General features: G+C 34.7%; 3 protein-coding genes, 1 long non-coding RNA gene and 1 pseudogene across 11 annotated transcripts; 3 read left to right on the forward strand and 2 right to left on the reverse strand.

The window, feature by feature from the left end:
- Nucleotides 1-863: 863 nt before the first annotated feature.
- Nucleotides 864-3352, reverse strand: LOC147500053 (cytochrome P450 94A2 pseudogene; annotated as a pseudogene).
- A 347-nt stretch (nt 3353-3699) lies between these two features.
- On the reverse strand, nt 3700-8113 carry LOC147500054 (myosin-binding protein 1-like). The gene is made up of 4 exons (XM_086563593.1): nt 7978-8113; nt 6582-7904; nt 4969-6427; nt 3700-4160 (listed from the first exon to the last, which is right to left on the reverse strand). Exons 2-3 carry the CDS (start codon nt 7785-7787, stop codon nt 4994-4996), a joined length of 2640 nt encoding a protein of 879 aa, XP_086419719.1. The 5' UTR covers nt 7788-7904; nt 7978-8113; the 3' UTR covers nt 3700-4160; nt 4969-4993.
- Nucleotides 8114-11050: 2937 nt separating this feature from the next.
- On the forward strand, nt 11051-12154 carry LOC147500055 (calreticulin-like). The gene is made up of 5 exons (XM_086561775.1): nt 11051-11210; nt 11296-11403; nt 11491-11659; nt 11763-12019; nt 12099-12154. Exons 1-4 carry the CDS (start codon nt 11183-11185, stop codon nt 11842-11844), a joined length of 387 nt encoding a protein of 128 aa, XP_086417901.1. The 5' UTR covers nt 11051-11182; the 3' UTR covers nt 11845-12019; nt 12099-12154.
- Nucleotides 12155-12280: 126 nt separating this feature from the next.
- Nucleotides 12281-15622, forward strand: LOC147500056 (ubiquitin-conjugating enzyme E2 19-like). 6 transcript variants are annotated; one of them, XM_086561769.1, is made up of 5 exons: nt 12281-13054; nt 14697-14924; nt 15010-15073; nt 15167-15224; nt 15321-15622. In XM_086561769.1, the coding sequence occupies exons 1-5, from the start codon at nt 13013-13015 to the stop codon at nt 15355-15357; spliced, it is 429 nt and encodes a 142-aa protein (XP_086417895.1). In that variant the 5' UTR covers nt 12281-13012; the 3' UTR covers nt 15358-15622. The 6 variants fall into 6 exon arrangements, with proteins under 6 accessions (XP_086417895.1, XP_086417898.1, XP_086417896.1 ...); XM_086561772.1 differs by lacking the exon at nt 12281-13054 and adding an exon at nt 13768-13982; XM_086561770.1 differs by lacking the exon at nt 12281-13054 and adding an exon at nt 14068-14562.
- Nucleotides 15623-18232: 2610 nt separating this feature from the next.
- LOC147500057 (uncharacterized) lies at nt 18233-22752 on the forward strand. Of its 3 annotated transcripts, none has more exons than XR_015196181.1 (5): nt 18233-19480; nt 20079-20423; nt 21221-21348; nt 21999-22089; nt 22482-22752. It is a non-coding gene; the product is annotated as an uncharacterized LOC147500057 (long non-coding RNA). The 3 variants fall into 3 exon arrangements; XR_015196180.1 differs by lacking the exon at nt 21999-22089 and having other exon boundaries at nt 18233-18375; nt 19372-19480; XR_015196179.1 differs by lacking the exon at nt 21999-22089.
- Nucleotides 22753-25139: the final 2387 nt, after the last annotated feature.

Genomic DNA, 25139 nt, shown 5'->3' on the forward strand with positions numbered 1-25139 from the left:
AAATTCAACCCATTTTTCCTTGTTGAGGAAATTGGTTTTGATTTTAGTATCAGATTAATGGATGGGTCTTTAAGGTGTTGCTAAGGTATTTAAGCCACTAACTACGAATATTTGGGCTTTAAGGTGTTTGATAAGGGTTTGGGGCTTTGTGCTGAGTCTCTTATAAGTTGTCTATGAATATATATTTTTTTTTTGATGCAAAGTTGTCTATGAATATTTGTGAACTTTTGAAGTATGAAATATATTTCAATACCATTTAGGTTCATATAATTTTGAAATTTTGAATATGAAATGTTCCATTCCATACTTCTATTTGAAAAAGGTTCAATTTAATTTTTGAAATCATTGAATATGTTAACATGTTCCATTCCATACTTCTATTTGATAAAGGATTCTAATTTAATTATGTATGTAGGTTCTCTCAAATCTTATCAAAGTAGGCTCATACCACTATAGTTCAATATTCTAGCTCCCCCATCTCTAATGGTTGAAGGACCCGATTCAACTTTCGCCTAGGGCCCCCCAAAAGCCTTGAGCCGACCCCTGCATATAATTGTCGACGTTGGTTCCAATCTACTTCTGGTTGTAGGATTTGTATAGACTCTTCATGATGACTAAATTGCTGTTGATTCATTCATAACTTCTACCAACTAGGATTTTTATTTTGGAATTAGGAAGAATTATGGGATCACATTATTACAAACACATAGTTCGATCATTAATTTGCTTAATTTTTCACATTTTTACTTTTTTTATACAAACTAGTATCACATGTATTGGGATTGAGTAGAGTACTGAAGTCATCACCATATATACTTAGAAAGAGAGAATTGAAGTCATCACCGCCACCGGCTATACTGGGAGTCTGGGGAGGAGAGCACTGAAGTCATCAACTATTCATTTTTTCCATGTCTTCCACACCCTTTTGTGCAATGCCCATTACAAATTTACAATTAATTGATGGGCAGTGAAAAGTTGAACATTCCTGACATACTTACAATTGAATAAGAACTAAACTCAAATTTGACTTGATACCATACAGGGGTCAGGGGAATCCAGCATTAAGTTAGCTGCTTTTCTAATATTATTCACATATATACCTTGCCATGCATATCGGAACCTTATATACAACAAAATCTAAACCACTCTCACAAGTTATTCAAGGTCGACGTCAATCCCTCTTTTCTGAATCCTCACAGGAAAACCACCTTTCATTTTGGAAGTAAAAAATGAGATGTAAACTGGCTCACGTCCCTTCTCTAAAGTAGGGACTACTCGAAAGTCACGTAGAACACCAGCCACTATTCTCTTCATCTGTAAAAATGCCATCTCCTTCCCTAGACATATCCTTGGTTCTGCTTGAAACACAGGGTACGTGTATGCGTCCTTTGGAATGAAATTCCATTCCCCAGTAATACTATCCTTCTCTAACCACCTCTCTGGCCGAAACTCTTGCCAATCTACACCCCACAACTTCTCCAACCTCCCCATTGCGTCTGGATGATATGTCACTCTATTTCCTTTCTTTACCAGTGTTCCATCTGGTAAGACATCATCACTTGCAGCCACCTTGGTGTCAGCTGCAACTATTGGGTATAACCGCATACTCTCGCAGAGTGAAGCATGAATGTAAACCATGTCTTTCACTTCCTCGTAAACTGGTGATTCAGATTTTTTTCTAATTTCTCTTATTAACTCTTCCTCTACATGAGAATTATTAGAAACTAACCTAAAAAACCAAGTTAATGCTGCCGAAGTTGTACCTCGACCAGCCAGGATAAAACTGATGGCCATGTCTGTTGCTAAAGTTTCATTCAGGCTACTAGAATTCAATATTCTTGATAATAAGTCATCTTTTTGTACTGAAGATTTCTCATGAAGCTCTTGTTTCTTTTTCCTAACTATGTTTTGAGCAAACTTGCGAACTTCAGTAGTCGCTATCCTAAGATACTTCTCAGATCCAATATCAAGTAAGCGCTTCACTTTCCAAATAATAGGAAACAAAGATATGAACCGGTTAGTGCTCATCTTTGTGGCATACTCAAATGCAACGGCAAATTCTGTCAGTGGCAGCGATGGCAATAGATACTCTGGATCAAAGTCAAAAGCAATCTTGCAGATGTTGTCAAATGTGAACCTTTCGAGAATATCTTGCATATCAAGCACAGACGTTGTGGTTGCAGCAGCCGAAAGGATATATGGGAAGGAGACAGTCAGAGAGTTCAGTATCAACGACTGTCTTAACAAACTTTCTAAGAGACTTGGTATTGAATTCATGGCTTGATATATGCCTCTGGAACTTCCAGTGATCACCATCAACATTAAATATGCCAGAGCTAAGGAAGTCAGATAAGATGGCATTGGACAAATCTCCCTTCGGATAGAGGTGGAATTGAGTTTTGAGTATATGTTGCACATTTGCAGGATTGGCAGTGAAGATCTGAAGTTGACCAAAGGGGCGGTGAAGAACAAATGTTCCAGTGGGGGAATTGCATATATTTTCTGACAACCAATGATGACGTCGATTCCGATTTTCAAACATAGCAAATGATGAACCAATCAATGGGTAATATCTTGGCAGCTTAGTACAAACAGATGAAGATGATCTTTCTTTAGTACTGACAATGTTAATTCTAAAGAAAAACAGGAAACATATACAACAAAGAACAAATGAAGCTAAGAGCTCAAGCTCTGACATGGTTTATCAAATTTCTTGAAGTACGAGTTTCTTGGATTGGCTTTCAGCATATATATACTAATTTGAAACGCAATGGAGCCAACCTGTAAGGAACAAATACAACAGAGGGTATCGTATATATTCTTCTAGGGACTAACGGCATTGGACATTTCCTTGTGGAGTGCCATGTAAAAGATAGAGATGACTTCGAAAACCTCATCCACTTGAGTTAAAGAGTGTTAAAAAATTGTACTACATAACAAACTCTCAAGGATTGAAAAGCAACAGCTCTTCCCTTTGAAACCTTGGGGTAAATACAGAAGAATAAATGATTATTGTCTTCTTCCTATAAGCTGCAATTTCAATTATAGAACACATATTCCATTAAGGAATATCTGTAGAAGAGTATCTACTTCGTTCGAATACTAGAGATGAAGTGGGGAATATTGCTGAACAGGGACGCAGTTAATATAGAATGAACCTAAACAGTTACTCCAAAGAAATATTCCAAAGGAACCTGTTTTGTTTTCGCTTCATACAACTGTGTAAATTTTTATTTGTTTCCTAGACTTTAAAACAGTGTGGCGCACTTATCCGCTTCTATGCCAAAACTCTGCCAGGCCACTGACACTGTCAGCAGTTGGGACGTCCTCATATTTTTGGCTGATGGATCCATTGAAGAAAACACTCATATTTTGCCATATGGATCTCACTTCTGCCTATATATATCTCATGATTACCAAAAAGATTTACTATTAATATAGTCATACAAATTAATTGTTGTCTACCATGTGGAATTTCGCAAGAAAGTGTAAGGATGATGCATTATTAAGAAGTAAGAACTCAGTCAGAGAGAAACGATGTATAACAAAATAACAAATTAACAACTACTATTTCTGGGTGGTTTTCTCTTTTCTTTGTTCTTTTCTTTATTTTCCCTATCAAGAGAGATAAGGGATGTTTAAAGACTTATATCTCAAATTAAGAATTACTGAAATATGAACCACAATGAACAGTAACAGTAATTATAACACACATTTCCATTGATCACTATATAATCAAGTGAGATCTTATTGCTTTCAAATTTACAAGAGAAACAGGTTAGCTAATTGAAGCCAACCTACAGAACAACAATATACAACTGCTCAGAGCTAACTAACTTTACAAACCAAATCACTCCTTCCAATGGAGTCACTCAACTCACAAAAAGCAAACTCACCAAATCTACAAGCAACCTGATCAACCCAAAAAAATAATAATAAAAAATTCAAAACTGATGGTACACCGCCTTTTAGGACGATCAATCTGGTAATATTGTACTGGGAATCCTTTCTTGGTTCCTTTGACTATCGAACTTTACTAGTAAAACAATACACATGATATAGAATTACCTGAGTCTTATATAGCACATACCTGCTAAGTGATAATCTAGCTGGTGTATCTATCTTCGTAAACAATGATTCCTTTGATTCTCCAGAGGTATCTGCACTGTCAAACATTTATGTCATAAGTTAGCACTCATATTACTGCATGCATTGTGCTGCATTAAGAACATAAAAACAGTCTAGCTTTTGTTGACAGTAAACCATGAAAAGAGTAAACATACTGAATGGTAACATTTCGAAAATAGCACTATACAAAGCACAAACAATTTTGATATTTAAGACATAAATGGCTGATTCATAATACATCTCATAATTCTCTTTTCTATTGCCAAAACATGTGTACGAGGAGAAAGCTGGTAACACCTAATGAAGTGATCAGATCTTTCAGCACGAAATGAGTTTATACATTATAAGTGGCTCAGAGCTGTCACTGAATCGGATACTATTTCTTGAAAATAGATAGCCTTTTATTGTTCTGACATATGGCACCTCACATACTTCTTTTCAGGCAATACTAAAGAGCACGTCAAATGCTATAGATTTGATTCTAAATCTGAAGGTAACACGAGGGAAGCACAGAATATTAATGAGACACGGACGAATACTCATAACAAGGCATTATAAGCATCTGTACTTACTAAAAAGAATACAGGAGGAGAGAAGCAACACATCACATTTACTTTCATGTGATAAAGAATATTGAGTGCACAATAGATCAAAGCAGTTCCTAGTCAATTGCTTATGTATTTCAGAGAAACAGGTGATTTACATAATCAGTCAATTAATTCAATTATGGAAAGAGTGAGATTAGCTAACATTTTGATAGTTTTTCAAATTCTAAACTTGGCATCATAAAATGGGAGCTTATCACTTTGTCAGTAATAAGTTAGCCAGTCAAATGTTTACCTTCAAATGAATACAACAAGAAGGCTCAGACAATAGTTTGATCCCTTCTTATGCCAACCTTTCGTAATTCTCGTAGGTCCTGAGCTATCTCCTGAATGAAATGTATTCCATCACCAGTTTGAAGTGAATTTATAGTATGCTCAAGAATATTCCGGTCAGCTTCAAGAGCTTTCAATCTCTCATTTAGGTAAAAAAACTCATGCTCAAGAGCAACGATGTGAGTCTCTATATCTTCCCATTCACAATCTGGACTATATTTATCATTAGTAAGATTCTGATGAGCGGTGGTCATATGCTTTTCTTGATCAGGAGGGTGAGCTGATGAGTCGTTCTGCTCTGGAAAGCTATCCTCTTCTCTTTGACTGTTTCCTTCAGAACGACCGAGATGATTTACGGCAGTTTCTTCCTTTATAAAATTTCCATCAATAGGAAAGTGGAGCCCATTGTTAGAAAATAGACGGAGTTTCTTCTCCAACTTTTCCAAACATTGCAAGATATATGACCTTTCATCTTCAAAACCTACTAAAGAAGCTGTGGTGATTCTCGTATGTGTATTCCCATTCACCACATCAGTTTTATCAGGTCTTCTTGTGCATTGTGAATGCTCACGAGGTGTGTTACAGGGAGTGTTGATAGTATGTATGAGACGACTTACATCTAAATGCTCCATTCTCCTGCCTCCCTTTGAATCGCAAGTGGGCACTTGTACTTTCTCCACCATTGCTTCACATGAAATTCTTCCTCTGTAAAGTTCAAGCTCAGCTTCAAGATCTTGCCCTTTTTGCTCCTTTTCAGCAAGGAGCTCATTGGCTTTCTGGAGTGCATCTACATCATATTCCGCTTGCTCTTCCATCATTCTTAGGTATTGCAGGGCATCCATCTGCAGAGTGGCCTTCTCTTCTTGCAAACGAGTGATCATGGCCAGAGCCTGATTTGCAGCAACTGCAGAAGCATTTCTTTCTTCTTCCAATTCCTTATACAAAGAATTCATGGATTTTCGATCATACTCAACCTGTCGTTTTAGTCGATCAACCAAACTTTCACCTTCAATCTCACTAACAATGCTCCCATCCAAAGATTCAAAGCCAGATTCGTTTCTCTCAAGTGAGATCCTCTTCTGAAGTATCTGCAACCCAATGGAGCAAGAAGGATCGGAAGTCTTCAAGTACTCTCGTTGCACATGCGGTCTGGGACTAAGATCACTAAATGGTAAATCAAGCCCGCGAGGTGAAGATATCTGTGACAACCAAAGTTTGAGATCTTCACTAACTCTTGTAGAATCCTTCATAGTAAGTTGTTCTGGCAAATTGGACACTTGCTTTCCCTTATTGCTAACAACCAGCTCGTAGGCATCACTGAGATCCATTAAATTGGTCATTGGTGGACTACAATCATTGACCATCTGATCGGTGTTTGTACCTGGTGCAGTTATTGTAGTTGAACCACTTTCGATCATGGTTTTTCAGTTTCCATGATAGGTTCTGGTCCAAGAACATTAGCGCCAGAAAAATTAGCTGCAAATGATCAATGCCACAACATATAAGGTGCATATTCCATAGTATTAGCAGTAATATAAGATATCAAAGGAAAAGTACTGAAATAATTGAACTTACATAGTTCTGTTGATGTCTCAACCAGATTTTCCCGACAATGGATGAATAAGGGATGCCATGATTTTCAGGTACAGGTGAAGAATCAGCCTTTTCCTCAACTTGCACATTGGATAGAAAAGGGAATTCACGATTCGAAATAAGTTCAGGAACTGGTGAAGGATCAGTCTTTTCCTCCACTTGCCAGTTTAGGTCCTCTAAACCCTGCCCATCAACAGCTGCAGGTGCTGAAAATGTAAAATCATGGGACTCACCTAGATCATGCTGCGCCTGTGGAACTAAAGGGGATGGCTCAGGCACAAAGACTTCATGGACCTGCTCTTCAGAGGTCAAACTACCAGATAAAGTTAAAACGTCTGTATGAGCAGTGCAAAGGCCTAATTGTACACTTTGATCTTTGGTATCTTCCTTAAGGTTGTCTTGGCTGTGAACTAGAGAGTCCCTGTCATCATCATCATCACAGAATGGGACTTCTGACTCAGAATCAGATGTGATCTTAAGCTCGCTGTATACTGGATGAGATAAAGGATCGGAACTCTGACATCCTCCGAGGGAATATGACAATTCCCTACATATTTTTTCCCTACTCTTTTTCAAGCCATCATGAAGGTGTACACGTTTCTTTTCTACTGTAGCAAGTAAATCAACATTAAGTACAGCAGCCTCAGGCCCAACTGGCTGGAGCAGTCTATGGGCATCCAACCTCAAGTTCCACGGCTCATTACAACAAGAACAATGTCTTTTACTTGAAAAACCCGATGCAGGATCCTTGAGTAAATGATCCTGGTTATCACAACATTCAAATTCAGTCCCGAGTGTACCAACCAACAATCGGTATGTCTCAGAATTAGATTTCTTCTCAGTAGCAAATGAAAGCAAACAACCTTCGCACAGTCCATGCACATCTGCGAGTTTATTATGAGCATGACAAAACACTAATGAAGAAATTTCGAACTTGTGAGCACTGCAAGTTAAGTCCCAATAGAACCCAGGTTTTTCATGGCCTAATAGATGATCAAGCCGTGAACATAACAGACACGGGGTTTCCAATTCCCAGAAACGAGCAAGTCTAGTGACTAAGTACGAGAATAAACCATTGAGAAACAACAGAAATAATAGCAACCATTCTTGAACAGCAGAAGTCAAAACAGATGTAAACCCTCCACAACACCTCCATCCTTTAACCGATGAACTCTTCCTCGAAACCATGCTCAAGTTCCAGCAACAAGCAAATAAAATCTAGCCTAATCTCCTAGAAGAAAGCGTATAAATCCAACAACCAGTTGAGTAGAAGAAAGCAGATAACTACACATATATCTTGATCATCTATAAGAAAGTATATATTACCAAGTAAATTTTTAGTTTAAGACTAGTACTTGATGAACTATGTATGGCGTACCTGATCATGTGATGGAAGTAAAGAGAAGTTTTAAGGAACAGTCAGAAGTGATGGTGAGAAGATTCGAAGAGGACAAAAAATGGCAACAAAAGAGTGTTGTTGTCAGTAAAGAGTAAAAAAAAAAAAAAGGTCGGCGCCAACTAAGAATGCCAACGAAGACCGAAAGCCTTACAAAAGTGAACTCTGATTACGACGTTTCCTATTTATTGGGCAATTGCATTTACACGTGTGTTCATTTTATGACTGGTCAAAGTCATGGTTTGACCGCAGACCTAACTGACGGCCTAAGTTGGGCCTCCTGGGGTCCAGGTTTGTCCGTGTATTTGAAATTGGGCTTTTCGGGGAATTTCTTTCTCTCAAGGAAACTGCCTAATTCGTCCAAGTCTTATTCCTCACCCAATTCTTAACCAAAGTCAATCTCTATTCACAGCTACAACTAACGAACTTGTGTTTTTATTGTTTGTTTGGAGCTTTGGCCTCAAATGTTAGTGTCATTATTGGAAAAAATTAAAAAAAAGTGTCAAATGTTACAATGTGAATAGTATATATATATACTAATGAGCATGAGCTACATATGCTACAATGTGAATATGTATTAATTAGTTGAGAATGTATATTTATTTTTTATTTGATATCTATAATACAAAACAGCTCAATTTTTAAGCAAAGTTATAAGGGCTTAAGTGGTGGTCATAATTTTCTCAGAATCTGTTCTGATTTCCTCGGAATCGGTATAGTTAGAGTTTGCTAATATCAATTAAATTCTTAATGTAATTCTTACCAATATCCTTGAATTTAGGAAAAAAATCAATGAATGCAATTTAGTTAGCATATTAAACTTAAGATTTTTTCATATCTAATATAATTCTTAGCAATAAATCTATGTAATAAATTATATACAATGAAAAGAATTGAAGTACTATACCATTCATCTCTATGTTGTCCAACACGTTGTTGTTTATCCTTTTCTTCTACAGTAATTGATAGCTTCTTGGATGCCGAGTAGAATACCACCTCCTACTAGCATTAGGAGCAAATCAATAAACAACTTGACTATCAACTTATTTCCTCCCTCATGTTTGTCATTTGCTTCACCTATAGTTACAAACATATGAACCTCAGCTTCACCCATAGTTACTAACAAATGAACCTAGCTAACTTTGTATGGGGAGCAATGATGCTCTTTCGATGAATTTGTAAAGTGTAAGTATAGCAGTTCAACTTTGGGGCAATTATTATATTTTCGGTGACGTTACTATGTCAAATGAAAAGGTTACCCAAAACTTGAAATTTTCATTATATATATAGAGGCCGGTAATTGATTTTATTTATGTGTGATTTGGTATAGTAACTCCTTATATTATTTCACCCATCTAGCTGTCGCCTGTCGGTAATTTTAACAACATATAACTTAGATTAATTAATAATTGGATGAGTGAGTATTAATTAGGTGTTGTAGTGTTGGTTTTTCAAGTATAATTACAAGTTTGCACTACATTAATTTTTAATTATAAAGGTTGCTGAAAAGTTTTTTCAATTGCCAAAATTTATTATTTCTAAAAGTACCTCTAAAAACACATTACAAATCATCATCAACAAAAAAAAAAATGGTGTTCCAATGTTGTTGCCTCTTTCCTTCACCTATACATTTCATCTACTCACAAGTAAATAGCTATTAGCAATATCAATCAAATACCTACAACATTAACGTACCTTGTTATTATATTTTCAAATTAAATCTTAATGCTAAGTGCAAACCCATCAAACTTTCTAACAACATAAAATAGTGACATGTGTGTTGTAAGTTTTAATTTACAGTATTAGACTCTATAATACAAAACAACTCAGTTTTTAAGCAGAGTTATTATAAGGGCTTAAGTGGTGGTCATAATTTTCTCAGGATCTGTCCTGATTTCCTCGGGATCTGTATAGTTAGAGTTTGCTAACATCAATAAAATTCTTAATGTAATTCTTAGCAATATCCTTGAATTTAAGAAAAAAATCAATGAATGCAATTTAATTAGAGTACTAAACTTAAGATTTTCTTCATATCTAATGTAATTTTTAGCAATAAATCTAGGTAATAAATTATATACAATGAAAATAATTGAAGTACTATACCATTCATCTCTATGTCGTCCAACACGTTGTTGTTTCTCCTTCTTCTTCTATAGTAATTGATAGCTTCTTGGATGCCGAGTAGAATAACACCTCCTACTATCATTAGGAGCAAATCAAGAAGCAACTTGACTATCAACTTATTTTCTCCATCATGCTTGCCATTTGCTTCACCTATAGTTACAAACATATGAACCTCAGCTTCACCTGCTCTTTCGATGAATTTGTAAAGTGTAAGTATAGCAGTTCAACTTCTACACACATGAAGCATCCTAAAATTGTGTTCCCATTTTTTTCGCAAATGGTTTTGCACGATTGAGTTCTATGAAGTCAAGAAAAGTCCATGTAATTTTTATTTTATTTTGTGAATTATATTCACAATCCCTTATGTAATTGATGATATAATTGTAATTCAAACATAAACTATGGGGCAATTATTATATTTTCGGTGACGTTACTATGCGGAATGAAAAGGTTACCCAAAACTTGAAATTTTCATTATATATAGGGGTAATTGATTTTATTTATGTGTGATTTGGTATAGTAAGTCCTTATATTATTTCACCCATGTAGCTGTCGCCTGTCGGTAATTTTAACAATATATAACTAAGATTAATTAATAATTGGATGAGTGAATATTAATTAGGTGTTGTAGCGTTGGTTTTTCAAGTATAATTACAAGTTTGCACTACATTAATTTATCTCTATTAGTAAAATACACCATAATTAACCTGGCCTTTTAAATTAGACCAGCCTTTTTTCTACCACCAAATACCCCTAATTAAATACAAAAAAAAATCATTCAATGTCTTTAAAAAGGACTATTTCGTCATTTAATTTTTTATTTCTATTTATACCCTTCAATTACAACACACAAACAAAGGAGTTTTATGTCAATTCAGGGCAAAAAACAAATCCACGCCTATATTGAAATGTACGCGGTGTTGCCTTGCCATTAATACCCACTTAAATACCATTAATACCCACTTAACTACCATTAATACTGAGTTCTTTCAGCTTCCCCTCCTTTCTACATTAAGCCTTCAACATTTATTCTGGAGAATGGCAACAGAGAAACACCAATCATATGCTAATAACGACCTGTCGTTTTCGAGGTTCATTCTACTATTTTGTTAAGTGATTTATAATTTGAGTTTTTGTAAGTTTTGTGTATGTTATGTTAATGTTACAAATTTGCAGATGGATGGGAAAGCCGTTGGGTTAAATCTGAATGGAAGAAGGATGAAAACACAGCTGGCGAATGGAACTTCACTGCCGGTAAATGGAATGGAGATGCTAATGATAAAGGTATTCATATTCTCAGCTATGACAAGTCAAATGTTTCTTACTTGAATGTGTTTTGTGTGTTAATAACTTTTAATGTTTTTGGTATAGGTATTCAAACTAGTGAAGACTACAGATTCTATGCTATATCTTTGAATTTCGAGTTGGTTTTCAGGTTCTCTGTCAAACACGAGCAAAAACTTGATTGTGGTGGTGGCTACATGAAGTCGCTTTTAGTGGTGATGTTGATCGAAGAAGTTCGGTGGCGATACCCCTATAGGTAATTAAATAAGACTCCCTAGTGAATTTAATCTCGGTTTGCACACTAACTTCCCAATTGTAGTATTTTAACTTGGTGATCATTTTGTGTGTCTCGATTGCAGTATAATGTTTGGACCAGATATTTGTGGATATAGCACCAAAAAGTCCATGCTATTCTTACCAAAAATGAAACAAACCACTTGATCAAGAAGGAAGTTCCTGTGAGATCGACCCGTGACTCATGTTTATACTTTTCATCCTCCGGTCCGGATGCTACATATAGCATCCATATTGACAATGAAGAGAAACAAACTAGAAGTGTATATACAGATGGGATATTCTCCCACCAAAGAAAAATTAAGGATCCCGGGCGAAAAAAGTTAGTTATATCTTCTATTTCTCTTAGTAACGTTTTCTTTTGTGAATCTTAATATCTTGATCCAATTCTTATTAAACAGCCCTGAAGATTGGGATGACAAGGAGTATATTCGACCTCGAAGATGTTAAGCCCGAGGTACTACCCAAATATTCATTTTTAAGTTGTAGATTTCAATGAGATCGATTTGTGTATGTGTTTATAATTGAATGCCAATTCTGTGAACGTGGAGATATACTTCTCATTCTCATCAATTAGCCTATATAAATTTTGATTTGTTTTGACTAATCGCTTCATAAAATACTACGGTTTCTGAAATATCCGAGATTATTCATAGGATAACGTTATTCACTAATGCCTCGAGGGCTCAAGGTACCTAATAAGTTAAAATTTGACATGTAACTTGCTGTATTCAGATTTGATTTCTTTAGTGACTTGACTTTGTAATATATTTTCCTCATTTGGGTCATTGGTTGATGCTTCTTCAATCTCCTTATTGAATTTGATTATCTAAGGACAATGTAATTATCCTTTTCCCAAAATAATCATTGTTGTATATGGTGGTAAAGTGTGTCCTATTTTATCTTTTGTATCCAATACTTTTTCTCATGTCCATTTAAATTTTTATGAAATATTCTATGTGGATGCTTTTTGTCTCCGTCATTGGTATTTTTGGAGTGCATTTCTGCAGGTTGGCTGCACACCATTGCATCAGGCAACAAACACTGGGAACTCAAGTTTTGTTTGAACTTCTAATCAAGGAAGGAGCACAGGTTGATGTTGTATTGATAGAGCAGGTCAAACGCCATTCCCCGAAAGTGCAACACTCTTGGCATAATCTCAAATATTGAACAGACTTCACAAAGACGAGCGTAATCGTACAAATACACTCAATACACGTGCAATGCACGGAGAATTTTGGGTGCCAAAGTGACGGGTTTATGTGTAAAACTTGAGGTCTTGTTGAACTTGAAGAAGTAAAATCGAACCAACCGGATGCTTATGCACATTCAAGGATCTCGAATAATAGTTACAAAGGTCGGACTAATTCCTAAGGATAATATTCATCTATAACATTTCCCCGATTTCTGTTTTGTTCTTAGTTTTGTCTTTGACTTCCAATTTCAAATGCTTAATCTTGAAGGAGTGAAAACTTCTTTGTGTGTGCATAGATTTATAACAAGATCACAAAGAGGACCTCTTCCAGTCAAATCTTTATTTACTTGAGATATCTGAATTACGTAGTCGGCAAGTAAGTGAATTTAGCTAGCTCTATAATCTTTCGATTATTTTTCTGCACTAGAGCGATGAATTGTAAAACGTAGGAGGATACAATTTAAACGTAGTCGGGTAATAACCAAAGACTTTCCTATTCTTGGAGCTCAATCACTATGGCGGGCTACTTACCAAGTCTTTCCATTTCCTACTAATTTGAATAGGGTGGGTTCTTTGGGTTATCATAGTCTCCATTTCAAAATGGTGGATCGGGCTAAGAGGATATACTTCCTACTTTAGTCATTTCCAATAGTATTAAATTAACTGACTCAAAGTGTGTTGTGTCGAACGTAGCATGAAATCTTTAGACATCTTTTTAGTGAAAAATATATGTAATGGGTACAAGAACTCCATGTTGTTCTTTGATATCTTGCAACATTTCTTTTGGCCTAGACATTAGGATAAAAACTTCAATTTTCTCTGTTATGTTGTCTTGAGTTGTTTTGCTGCTCAAGGATCTCAAAAGTTTCTCTTGGGTAGAACTACTTGAACTGTAGAAGGGGTGATGAAGATCTGTCTTAGTAAGGGATATGAAATCGGACTCTTTCTGAGCCATCTAGGTTATAAAGGAAGAAGTTGGTCCTATTTGGAGCCACAAACAATCTATCGAACTTATATGGAACATGTATAATACCTCAATGAGGTTTATAAGGAGTTGATACAAGAGTTATCAGAGATACAAAATGAACTGGTGGGATTCATTCATATTCATGTTGTGAATATTCTATTCCACCACTTGATATAAGGTTCTTTATTCAGAGGAAGATAAAGAAATTGTAATCTAGCATACTATATATGTTAGACACGGGATTTAACCCATTATATTGGGAAGAACTAAAGGCTTAAGGCGTGCATAGTAGTCATTTTCTTATTTGAGTAAATGAATCACTGCAATCTTAATTGTGCACATATTTTGGATTGTTTATATCTTAGTACGTATCGATGTTCACTAAAATATTTATAGGTTGTGCCATATGTACAGTTAAGGTAAGGGATGGGTGAACACGCGCTTTATAGAGAACAGCTGGCACCACGAACAAGTTAAACAAGGCTTAATGGAGAGTGGCATATCGGGATCAAAACAACCTGGTCACCCATATAAGTACCTTTCCCTTTTGAGGAAGAGCAATTCAAGGACATTGACCAGGTGTATTGTAGACTTCTTACATTTTAAGGACAGGTACCAGGGAGGGGTAATCCTCACTCACCGCACCCCCTCAAACTCCGATATGGCTGCCCAACATGAAACCCTTATTAGATTTACTTTGTAGGTAGTTAGCTACTATTTTACTCAGCATTTTGTATTCTTTGAAAAAAAATTATTGATCACTTCAAGGAGATGGTATCCAGTTTGTACAGCCTTTTAATGATCTTTATTGTATACCATTTTCTTGATTTATTGCAGATGAGCGGCGATCCTGGCATATCGGCTTTTCCAAAAGAGGACAACATATTTTGCTGGAAAGGAACAATCACTGGTAGCAAAGAAACCGTGTTCGAAGGAACTGAGTACAAGCTCTCGCTAACCTTTCCAACAGATTATCCATTCAAGTCTCCGAAAGTTAAATTTGACACTGCCTGTTTTCATCCGAACGTCAATGTCTATGGAAACATCTGCTTAGACATTCTTCAGGTATATGAGATAATCTATTATAGCTTAGACGTTAGTTCTGATAGCCCCTTATGGTGAATCTGATGTTTAACTGAATTTCTTGTAGGATAAATGGTCATCTGCTTATAATGTCAGAACTATATTGCTCTCTATACAAAGTCTGCTTGGAGGTAATTGCACTGTTTATTCCCTAGCCTTTACTGAGATTTGCGAAATAATAGTTAGAGTAATTAACATTTTATGTCTAATATGATGGGTTTCAGAACCAAACACAAGCTCACCTCTCAATAACCAAGCAGCAGCACTGGAGCAATCAGGAAGGTATGTGTAAATTGCAATGAACATGTGATTTTTCACTTCATTAATTTGATTATTTGGTTTCCTGACTTTCTTTCTTTTTTGTTTATCATAATACAGGAAGATGGTGCAGAAATTGTACAAACCTGATGCTTAGTTTGCCCCCCTTCTGTCTCTCATCATACATGAGTGGGAACTTCTGGATTTGTGGAGTTCACTGTCATATGTCCTTTGTCTGGTCATATAAATACCAGCTCATTTGTATGGATCTCAATATCTCATAAACCTGTTATGTGGAAGTTTGAAAGATTTTATGAAATTTGTCTTCCCCTCTTCTGTTTGTGTGATCGTTCATGTAAGCAATACATTTTTCTTGATATAAGGGGAGCCACCTCATAAATAACTAATTGTTCTGTGTGAAAGTTTGTGTGTGATCTCTGTTCATGAAAGCAATACATTTTCTTGCTAAGGGGCTATCTTATCTAATCACCAACGGAAATCCTAAACTAAATATTGTTCGATAAAAAAAAATGACGCAACATAATACTTGGATTTACTTCAGAGAAAACACAAGACAAACAAACGAGCTAAAACTTCGAATAAAAGATATGCAAAGTTGAGGGAAGAATTCCATCTCACGACCATAAATCACAAAGTTGGCGGTAACCTCTGAATCCAATCACCGCAGCATGCCGTCCTCTTCTGATGAATAGAAATGTTCAGTTCGAAATTGTTCATTGCAGTTTGGTTCAGAAACTCACAAGTTCATTCCTATTTGGGAAATACAGGAAGTAGGAAATGTTATTTTAATAGGAGTATCTCTCTGATGGTGCACTCAGAAAACATCTGACCTATAGTAAACCATCTTGATTGAAGGTGGTGCATTGTTACATATGGTTTCCGTATCTGCCATCAAATATGCCCTCCTAGCTGATGATTTGTGTAGCCCATATCTGATTGGATAAATAATTTTGAGAAGTTGATATTGTTTAAAATTTCAAGAATGGCATGTTGAGTAGACAATAAGAAAAGGCATGTTGCCATTTCAAAATAAATGTTCATACTGCTCAGAATAGATCCATCAGATGGGTTTAATAAAATACATCATTCGATGGGATTTAAATGCCATTAGAAAGAACTACATGACAAATATTTTAGTTACAGGAGCCTGAAATGTATTGCAACCCCAACATGAGAACACATTTTTTTAATCAAACAGCAAGAACAAATTGTTCTCATGGGAGTTCTCTGTGCAGAAGCACAACTCTTTTAATCATTAGAAAGCTTACAATATCCTATTTGACTGATTTTATGTATATAAACCAGTTTAAATGATTATAAATATCATCTCAAATTGATTTAGATCTGAATTATTCAATTTAATATGATGTATTAGCAGACTTCATTTAAGTTAAGCAAGGTTAGTTTTCATATAGACTTATAACAAGTAGAGAATGTCTGTCATCCAATTTACCCCTTGAATAGTCGAGATCAATGAATACATTGGATAATGATGTTGCATTCTCAAGGTAGTAATTCATTCCAAGATACCCATTGTACTCGAAGTATACAAGCTTTGGTGTATTTACCGAAACCTTGCAGTGACACATACCAAATCATGAAATCAAGTCAACCAAGCTTGGTGAACGATACCATGTAGGTGTTGTACAATTGATGATTGATGATTGATAACTTCCTGTTTGTTCCTGTTTGAACATAAAGAAATGTTGCCAATTCTGTCGGCAAGAAAAAAAGAATCCCACGCCCTTTTAAATTGTTCCCCATAAATAATAACATACACTATCCCATCTCAACTCAACTCACCCAACTTTTATATAAATAAATTCTATCCACGTCCTCAAAACCCGATTCCGACAAAAATCTCCTTCCGCTCAATCCAAACCGATTTACTCCTTTCACCAGTCACCCAAACCCCATCCATAATGGAAAATGTGTACAACATAAAAATAGAGAACGGACGATTCATTAGCAATGTAACAGTACAGGTACCAAAAGACATATTCTTTAACAATGAAGACGCCATAGTTAAAGAATTCTCTGGAAGCCTTGCATAATCTTTAGAAAAGGCAGAAGATTCGGCTGCTTTTAATGCAATAAAATTTATAAAAGATGAACGCGAAATAGAAATTGAAGACTTCAATTTCAAAGAACTCTTGAAGAAAAGAAAAGAAGTTGAAGAAAAACAAATTCAGTTTGACACTCTCAAAAACGTTATGCTAGATTGTATGATTCAAGACAAAGAAAACAAAGACAAGATCTTTGAGTTGAAAGAAACAATTAAAGAGATGCAAGAAAAGGAGAAAAGCAGTTGGAAAGATATGATATTAACAGCAAAGAAGAGAAGAAGGCTTTGACAATAAAGAAAAGGAAATCGTCACAATTATTACCAAGGTTCAATGCTTCTTATTTATGAAAGTTTGTCACTATTACAACGACTATATTCAGTGATAATATTTTCTGGCAAATTTATATGCATTAATTTGGATATATCGATGACATGGATACATCATTTATCTACTGGGGATATTTGGATTTTCAGTGCACTACTATTATTGTTCAAATAGTGATTAGTATTCCTCATGCTGCATATGATTCACACATATTGAATATTTGAATAGTAATATGTCTAGCTATGTTGTTCGTGCAGATCACGATAGCAGTTGACCAAATGGAAATGACTCTGACAAGTGTGTTTACCCCCTTCCACTTGATCAACATTAGTCGTTCTCATAGAGTAGTGCGCACAGTCAAACAAATAGAATAAAAAATGTGAAACCAAAAGCCCAATATGAACAGATCAAACCAATAAGGGAACTTGAATGGAAATGCACAACAAACACATATTATCTTACTATATTAGAAAAATCTGGGGTCTGATGAATGGTGTTTTCACGTACGTCACAGGGGTAATTTCATCTTTTCACTATCAATTGTGAGGGTATTTCGGTCTTTTCACAATCGAAAAGGATTTTCTCTGCGTTTCTCAATTATTCCTCTCTCTTTCTCTCCATACCGGTCTTCTTCTTCGTTTCTTTTCCGCCTTCTCCAAAACTCCAATCAAACCAAACCCATCTTCCAAAACTCCAGCAAGCAATCAATGCTCTTCAGTTGATTGATCTTCACAAAGCCCAAGCAAGAACAGAGGCAATGTTTGGTAACTTTGAATTTGGTGTAATATTGATTGGATTGTTCTATTATTTGTATGCTCGATCTTTACTTTTTGTCAACTTCGTAGAAATTTATTATTGGGCATCCCAAGGCTTTTATGTGTTAATAATTGGTTTAGTTTTCTATTTTTCCACTCTTCAGATTTGGATACAAGGGATCATAAGTAAAATGGTGATAGATTCACAACCTGTTTTATAAGAATTAGTTAAAAGTAGTTGATATTAATTGGTTGCATAGATAGACAATTTTAAATATTAATTGGTTTATGATTTATTTTATTTTATTTTTTCATTTTTTGACTCACCAATTTCAATGATTCAATAAAATTAATATTTTAAAAGCCCATAAAAACTTGAGTTGTTTGATACTTTGATGTTTACAAAAAGGATTTTGATTTAGAGTAGAGAAGCTCTTCTCTGAAGAGGAAGAAGGGAAGTAGAGAAATCGGGGAAGACAAAGAGGTTGAGTATTTTTACGGCGATGAATTTCTACTTAATATCTTTTTTCTAAGATCCAAGCTTTCTTTGGGAAAAAAAAAAGTGAAGAAGAATTGAAGCCTACATTTTCTACTTATAGCAATTTTTGCGACCTTGCGTATCATTAGTTTTGCTAACAATTTCGAAGTGATATTGTTGAGAGAAGAAAGATGTGTGAGGGTTTGGGGACTGGGAGGACGAACAGTTGGAGAAGAAAGAGGTTTCAATTTACTAAAAGAGATAGAAAAAAGGAAGAGTAGATCGCCACTTTTTAAGGGATATTACAAGAAAGCCTTTTTTGGCAAATCCGTTTTAAGTTTGTAAATAATGAGAGTCTCACTACAATGGTTGTACATAGAGGAACTTAGAAGAAAATAATGGCAGCTAGCACTAATTTTTGTTTCCACTTGAGTTGTTGGAAATCCAAATATTTGAATTTGTCTGTTTTCGTATACTTTGATTTTGTTAGTCACTTACTCAATACATAGTCTACTCTTCTTATTTAGGAAAAGGGGTTTCTGTAGAATCTCTTATTCCATTTCAAGTGGTACTACTATAATCTGCAACAACAAAAGACGTTTTCGTTGTTAAGCTCCAAATCTGCAAGCATACTCGGTATTATTTACCATCTGTATTATTTACCATCTATTAGATTTCTATGTGAAAGATTTCTGTGTGAACCTTACTTCTGAATTCACTAGGCTTTTTAATGCTATGAGTCCACATAGATTTGTGTGTGCAAATGCAGAAGGAACGGACTGTAAATTTAAGGGACATGATAGGAGACCAACCATCTAGCTGTTTTGACCCCTTCGTGTTAAAAAGTTTCATTGTTTTTTAATGGCATGAACATTGAAAAGGAAATCTTAGGTTGCTTCAAGTAGATTGCTTCTCAAACATTGCTTATTTCAATTCACACTTTTGAAAACATGAAGTCCCTCTATATAGATATGCATAGTAGTTGATGTATAGTATACTTAGTGATTCTGGTTAGTCCACCTTCTCATGTGCCTTGGCTTCAAAAAACCACATTCGTTAATAGCTCAAGCTCTTACAACATACAATTAATGTATGATGTTGTAGGAAAGAGCATCAGGATATGAGCAGGTGTAGTAATTTAGATTTTTAATCTCATATATATTGTACGTATATGCTCAAATCTCATATTGTTACGTCTAAAGTCTATTCTACACCATGTTGTCCTTATTGACAGTGAAGATTATCATAGATTCTTGATCCATGGACTACATCTATTTATAGCTGCAACTTTGCTTAAGCAAAAAAGCACATCAGGCCAATGCAATACATCAATGGTTACAAGGGTTGAACTAGCTGGAGATAGCCGAAATGATGGATGGCAACTCCCCCCGAAACATTTTTAGTTGAAGACCGTATGGGTAACAGAATGAACCCATTTCTAGAACCAAGGATTATTTGTGGCAAGAAAGATTTTGACGTAGCCTCTGAAGAGAAGGAGAGCAATGACATACTTAGATATTGAGGTGCCTGGCGGGGTCTTCATCTCATTATAACCATAAAATTGTGAAGGGGCTTGAAGGTTGCAAGGGCTACTTTTATCTATCTTTTCTTGCTTCATGCTTTATCTTATTCGACTCCCACTGTTTAATTTGTTTCTTCATATTTTTTTCCTGACCCTAATTACCATATTTGTTCATTACGCCTGTTGAAGTTGCCTTCCTGCAGTCTGCAGATCTGTAATCACTATAACATGAAAATAATTTCTTTTCAGTTCTTTCGGTTTTTCAGTTGTAGTCAATTCCATCTATGTTTTTTAATCAGTTATCAAGTTTATATTTTTGTTACAGTGCTTTTGTTTCAAACAGTTGAAATGGTATCGCATAGCTGTGCATTTCTAATAATTGGTTCTTATTTGCAAACCAAAACCCAAACAGATAAATAATGGATTTACAGTTGTTTTCATTTTCTTTTTAATTCTTTGTTTCCAGTAATTGGTTGTTTCCTGTTTCCAAAACCCAAACAGCTGACATATTTAATTATTTACCTTATATGTTTAAGTTGCATATCCATCATAGCTTTAATAAACTTATTGTTTTAACTCTTAGAGAGAGTATGAAGGGAAGGAAAACTATTCTTTTCTTCTTGCCTACTTTGTGCTAACCGAAAATCTCCCCTCTTCCCACTCCCCAATGATTCAATTACTTTACTTTCTTCTTGCCTTGACGCGAAAAAGTGTTTAGTACAATTTATGTGCTAGAGGCGTGGCTTTGTCACATCATGAATTTCTACTTTTGGCTACAAGTTTCTGTCATCTTTTTGATATTATTTCTCTTTATGCCTACCTAATGTACTAATTTTTTGCTTTAAATTTTGCAGGCCATGGTGATGGCAGAATTCTATGCACTTTCACATCTTTCTTATGCTACCAAATATCTAATTTTATACTTTGGAAATATGTCAGACCATATTGCTTTTGAGGAGGACCTCTCTACTCTTAGGGAAAGGTGTGTTTGTTTGCAATTACATTTTTTACTGAATTAATTAAAATATGCAACACATAGTTCAAGCCATTGCTTTTTACTCTCACATACAACCATATTCATCTTAGGTATATACCACTGTTTCCCATTGTTGGAATAGGGCAAGAAGTTCATGATAATATATAGACGAAAATGTAAAAGCGTATAGTACACAGTAATTATCCAATTATCCCTTGCTTCTTATCAAGCAGAACATAGCGATGGTGAAGCTCTTTCAACTGTTACCAGTTTGGTAATGCTTTGAAATCCTGATAAATCTTGCATCAATATACTCTTACGTCAGATCTGAGAGTATTTGTAGGAACAAAAAGAAGAAAAGTTAAAGTTGTATTTGGGATAGTAGGAAAAAGGCATACAATGCAATATTTGCCCATTTTTTTGTTCATAGTAAATAACACAAAAGGAAAATAATTGAAATGCAACTAAATTAATCCAATAATCGCAAATGGCACTCATTTGTTGTTTTGAACGCACTTATGAACATATCATTCTTTGAATAGGACGTTAGTTTTGAATCACTTCTCAAACTCTATTTTATTCTTTTCATTTCTATTTTTGTTTTTCTGCTTCAATTGTTTCGGATATTTAACACAACGAATTGAACTAGATGACAGGCTTATTTGGTTCTGCATCCTGGTATTTGCATACCTTTATTTCAATATGACCACAAACACTTTCGGCTACAAGTATCTTTGGAGATAATAGGTAATATGCTATCTAGGACATCTATGGCATGTTCCCATGCAACGGATGCAGTTGCTTATGTAAAGTCATTTTAACAAATATTATACTCGTGGGTTTAGAAGCACTGAATTTGTTTAAACTATTGCTTTGATTCCAAAGCTCAAGTAATTGATCAAGGCTTTTGTTGTCTGTTATCTTTATTAATTAGTTGACCAAGGTTATTGTGGGAACCATTTGTATGTCATTTTCTTTTATATCTTGAGCTCTACATTCGTTGGGTTTCAATGTCGACAGGTCGCTTTTTAGCTTAGATTATTCATATATTTGTTAATCGTTATTTACATATTTGTTTTGTTCTCAATACTATGAGCATTTTTATAAAAGTGTTTCACCTCAACATCTTCCGTTTACAGGTCATTAGGTCCTCAACGGCATATGAGTTTTCCAAAGTAAATACTACTCTTAATATAGGGATCAAGGGTTTTGATGGTGTTATTTTTTTGCAAGACTACCAAAAGTACGACAATGTTGGTAAGTGAAAGGCATATTATCTGGTGTAAATGAATTCAGGTGTCAAGCCACATGACATGCAATTAGAAAATGAAGCTGGAAGAAACTAGCAAATAGTAGTTTGAGTTATCTATTTTTGGATTATCTATTTTTGTTTATTGATTAATATGTTTTTAAGGATTTTTTTTCCAATTAAAATTTGGCTACAGTGCTAAATCTCCCCTGTAATTGTTCACGTTAATCACGAGTGTCAGTATGCACTCATGGATCGGATGTATTGATTACAAAGGTGCTTTAGATCATGTTAATTAAGATTATCATAAAGATTTCATTTTATTTCATGAGCTTTACACACCTTTGTACTATGCAATTATATATTTGGCAGAAACTCCTACAAGGGGCTCTTTGGCCTATGTATGGACTTTTTAATCGAATGTTAAATGTAATAAGATTGGTAATCATTAGTGCGCAGAACTTATCGAATAGTACGTAAAGTTCTCCGTTGAGTCCTTTGTAAATTATATGCTTAAGTATAATGTGCCGATGCTAACATACAATAAGTTTTAAGACGTCAAGGATGAATGAACTAATGTACATCAAGGCATGGACCAAAATATCGCCGATATATCCGATATGTCGCCGATATATATCGGTATGTTGGTACACCGATATCAATATCTCCGACATATATCCACCGAATATAGAACTCTTTTTTTACCGATATATATCAGAATTTCCGATATAAAACTTTATATCGCCGATATAATCGATATTTACGATATTTACGATATATATCGATTGACTTTTTTTTTATCATTTTTTAATATAAATCCAATATTTTCTAATATATTTCCGATCTTTCCGATATTATATGTCCAATATATCCGATATTTCCGATATTTTAAATAGTTTGGAATGGTCACCAAAAAAATGGATATATCCGATATATATCAGTTTTTGGGTACACCGATATATTGATCGATATCGATATTTTGGGCCTTGCATCAAGGCACTAAGATACTTGCTTTGACAAGTATATATTGTTCATGACTTCATGCACATCAATAGTGGTTATCATGTGCAGAGCACGTGCATTATGCTAGTAATTATAAAGGTTGCTGAAGAGTTTTTTCAATTGCCAAAATTTATTATTTCTAAAAGTATCTCTAAAAACACATTACAAATCATCATCAACGAATAAAAAAATGGTGTTCCAATGTTGTTGTCTCTTTCCTTCACCTATACATTTCATCTACTCACAAGTAAATAGCTATTAGTAATATCAATCAAATACCTACAACATTAACGTACCTTGTTATTATATTCTCAAATTAAATCTTAATGCTAAGTGCAAACCCATCAAACTTTCTAACAACATAAAATAGTGACATGTGCGTACTAAATATTAGGGTTGTAAGTTTTAATTTACAGTATTAGACTCTATAATACAAAACAATTCAGTTTTTAAACAGAGTTATAAGGGCTTAAGTGGTGGTCATAATTTTCTCAGGATCTGTCCTGATTTCCTCGGGATCTGTATAGTTAGAGTTTGCTAATATCAATTAAATTCTTAATGTAATTCTTAGCAATATCCTTGAATTTAGGAAAAAATCAATGAATGCAATTTAGTTAGAGTATTAAACTTAAGATTTTCTTCATATCTAATGTAATTTTTAGCAATAAATCTAGGTAATAAATTATATACAATGAAAACAATTGAAGTACTTTTACCATTCATCTCTATGTCGTCCAACAAGTTGTTGTCCAACACGTTGTTGTTTCTCCTTCTTCTTCTACAGTAATTGATAGCTTCTTGGATGCCGAGTAGAATAATACCTCCTACTAGCATTAGGAGCAAATCAAGAAGCAACTTGACTATCAACTTATTTCCTCCATCATGTTTGCCATTTGCTTCACCTATAGTTACAAACATATGAACCTCAGCTTCACCTGCTCTTTCGATGAATTTGTAAAGTGTAAGTATAGCAATTCAACTTCTACACACATGAAACAACCTAAAATTGGGTTCCCATTTTTTTTGCAAATGGCTTTGCACGATTGAGTTCTATGAAGTCAAGAAAAGTCTATGCCACTTTTATTTTATTTTGTGAATTCCATTCACAATCCCTTATGTAATTGATGATATAATTGTAATTCAAAGATAAACTTTGGGGAAATTATTATATTTTCGGTGATGTTACTATGTGGAATGAAAAGGTTACCCAAAACTTGAAATTTTCATTATATATAGGGGTAATTGATTTTATTTATGTGTGATTTGGTATAGTAAGTCCTTATATTATTTCACCCATATAGCTGTCGCTTGTCGGTAATTTTAACAATATATAACTTAGATTAATTAATAATTGGATGAGTGAGTATTAATTAGGTGTTGTAGCGTTGGTTTTTCAAGTATAATTACAAGTTTGCACTACATTAATTTTCAATTATAAAGGTTGCTGAAGAGTTTTTTCAATTGCCAAAATTTATTATTTCTAAAAGTACCTCTAAAAACACATTACAAATCATCATCAACGAATAAAAAAATGGTGTTCCAATGT

This window comes from Coptis chinensis, chromosome 5 (assembly GCF_015680905.1).
Source record: "Coptis chinensis isolate HL-2020 chromosome 5, ASM1568090v1, whole genome shotgun sequence".
Classification (NCBI taxonomy): domain Eukaryota; kingdom Viridiplantae; phylum Streptophyta; class Magnoliopsida; order Ranunculales; family Ranunculaceae; genus Coptis; species Coptis chinensis.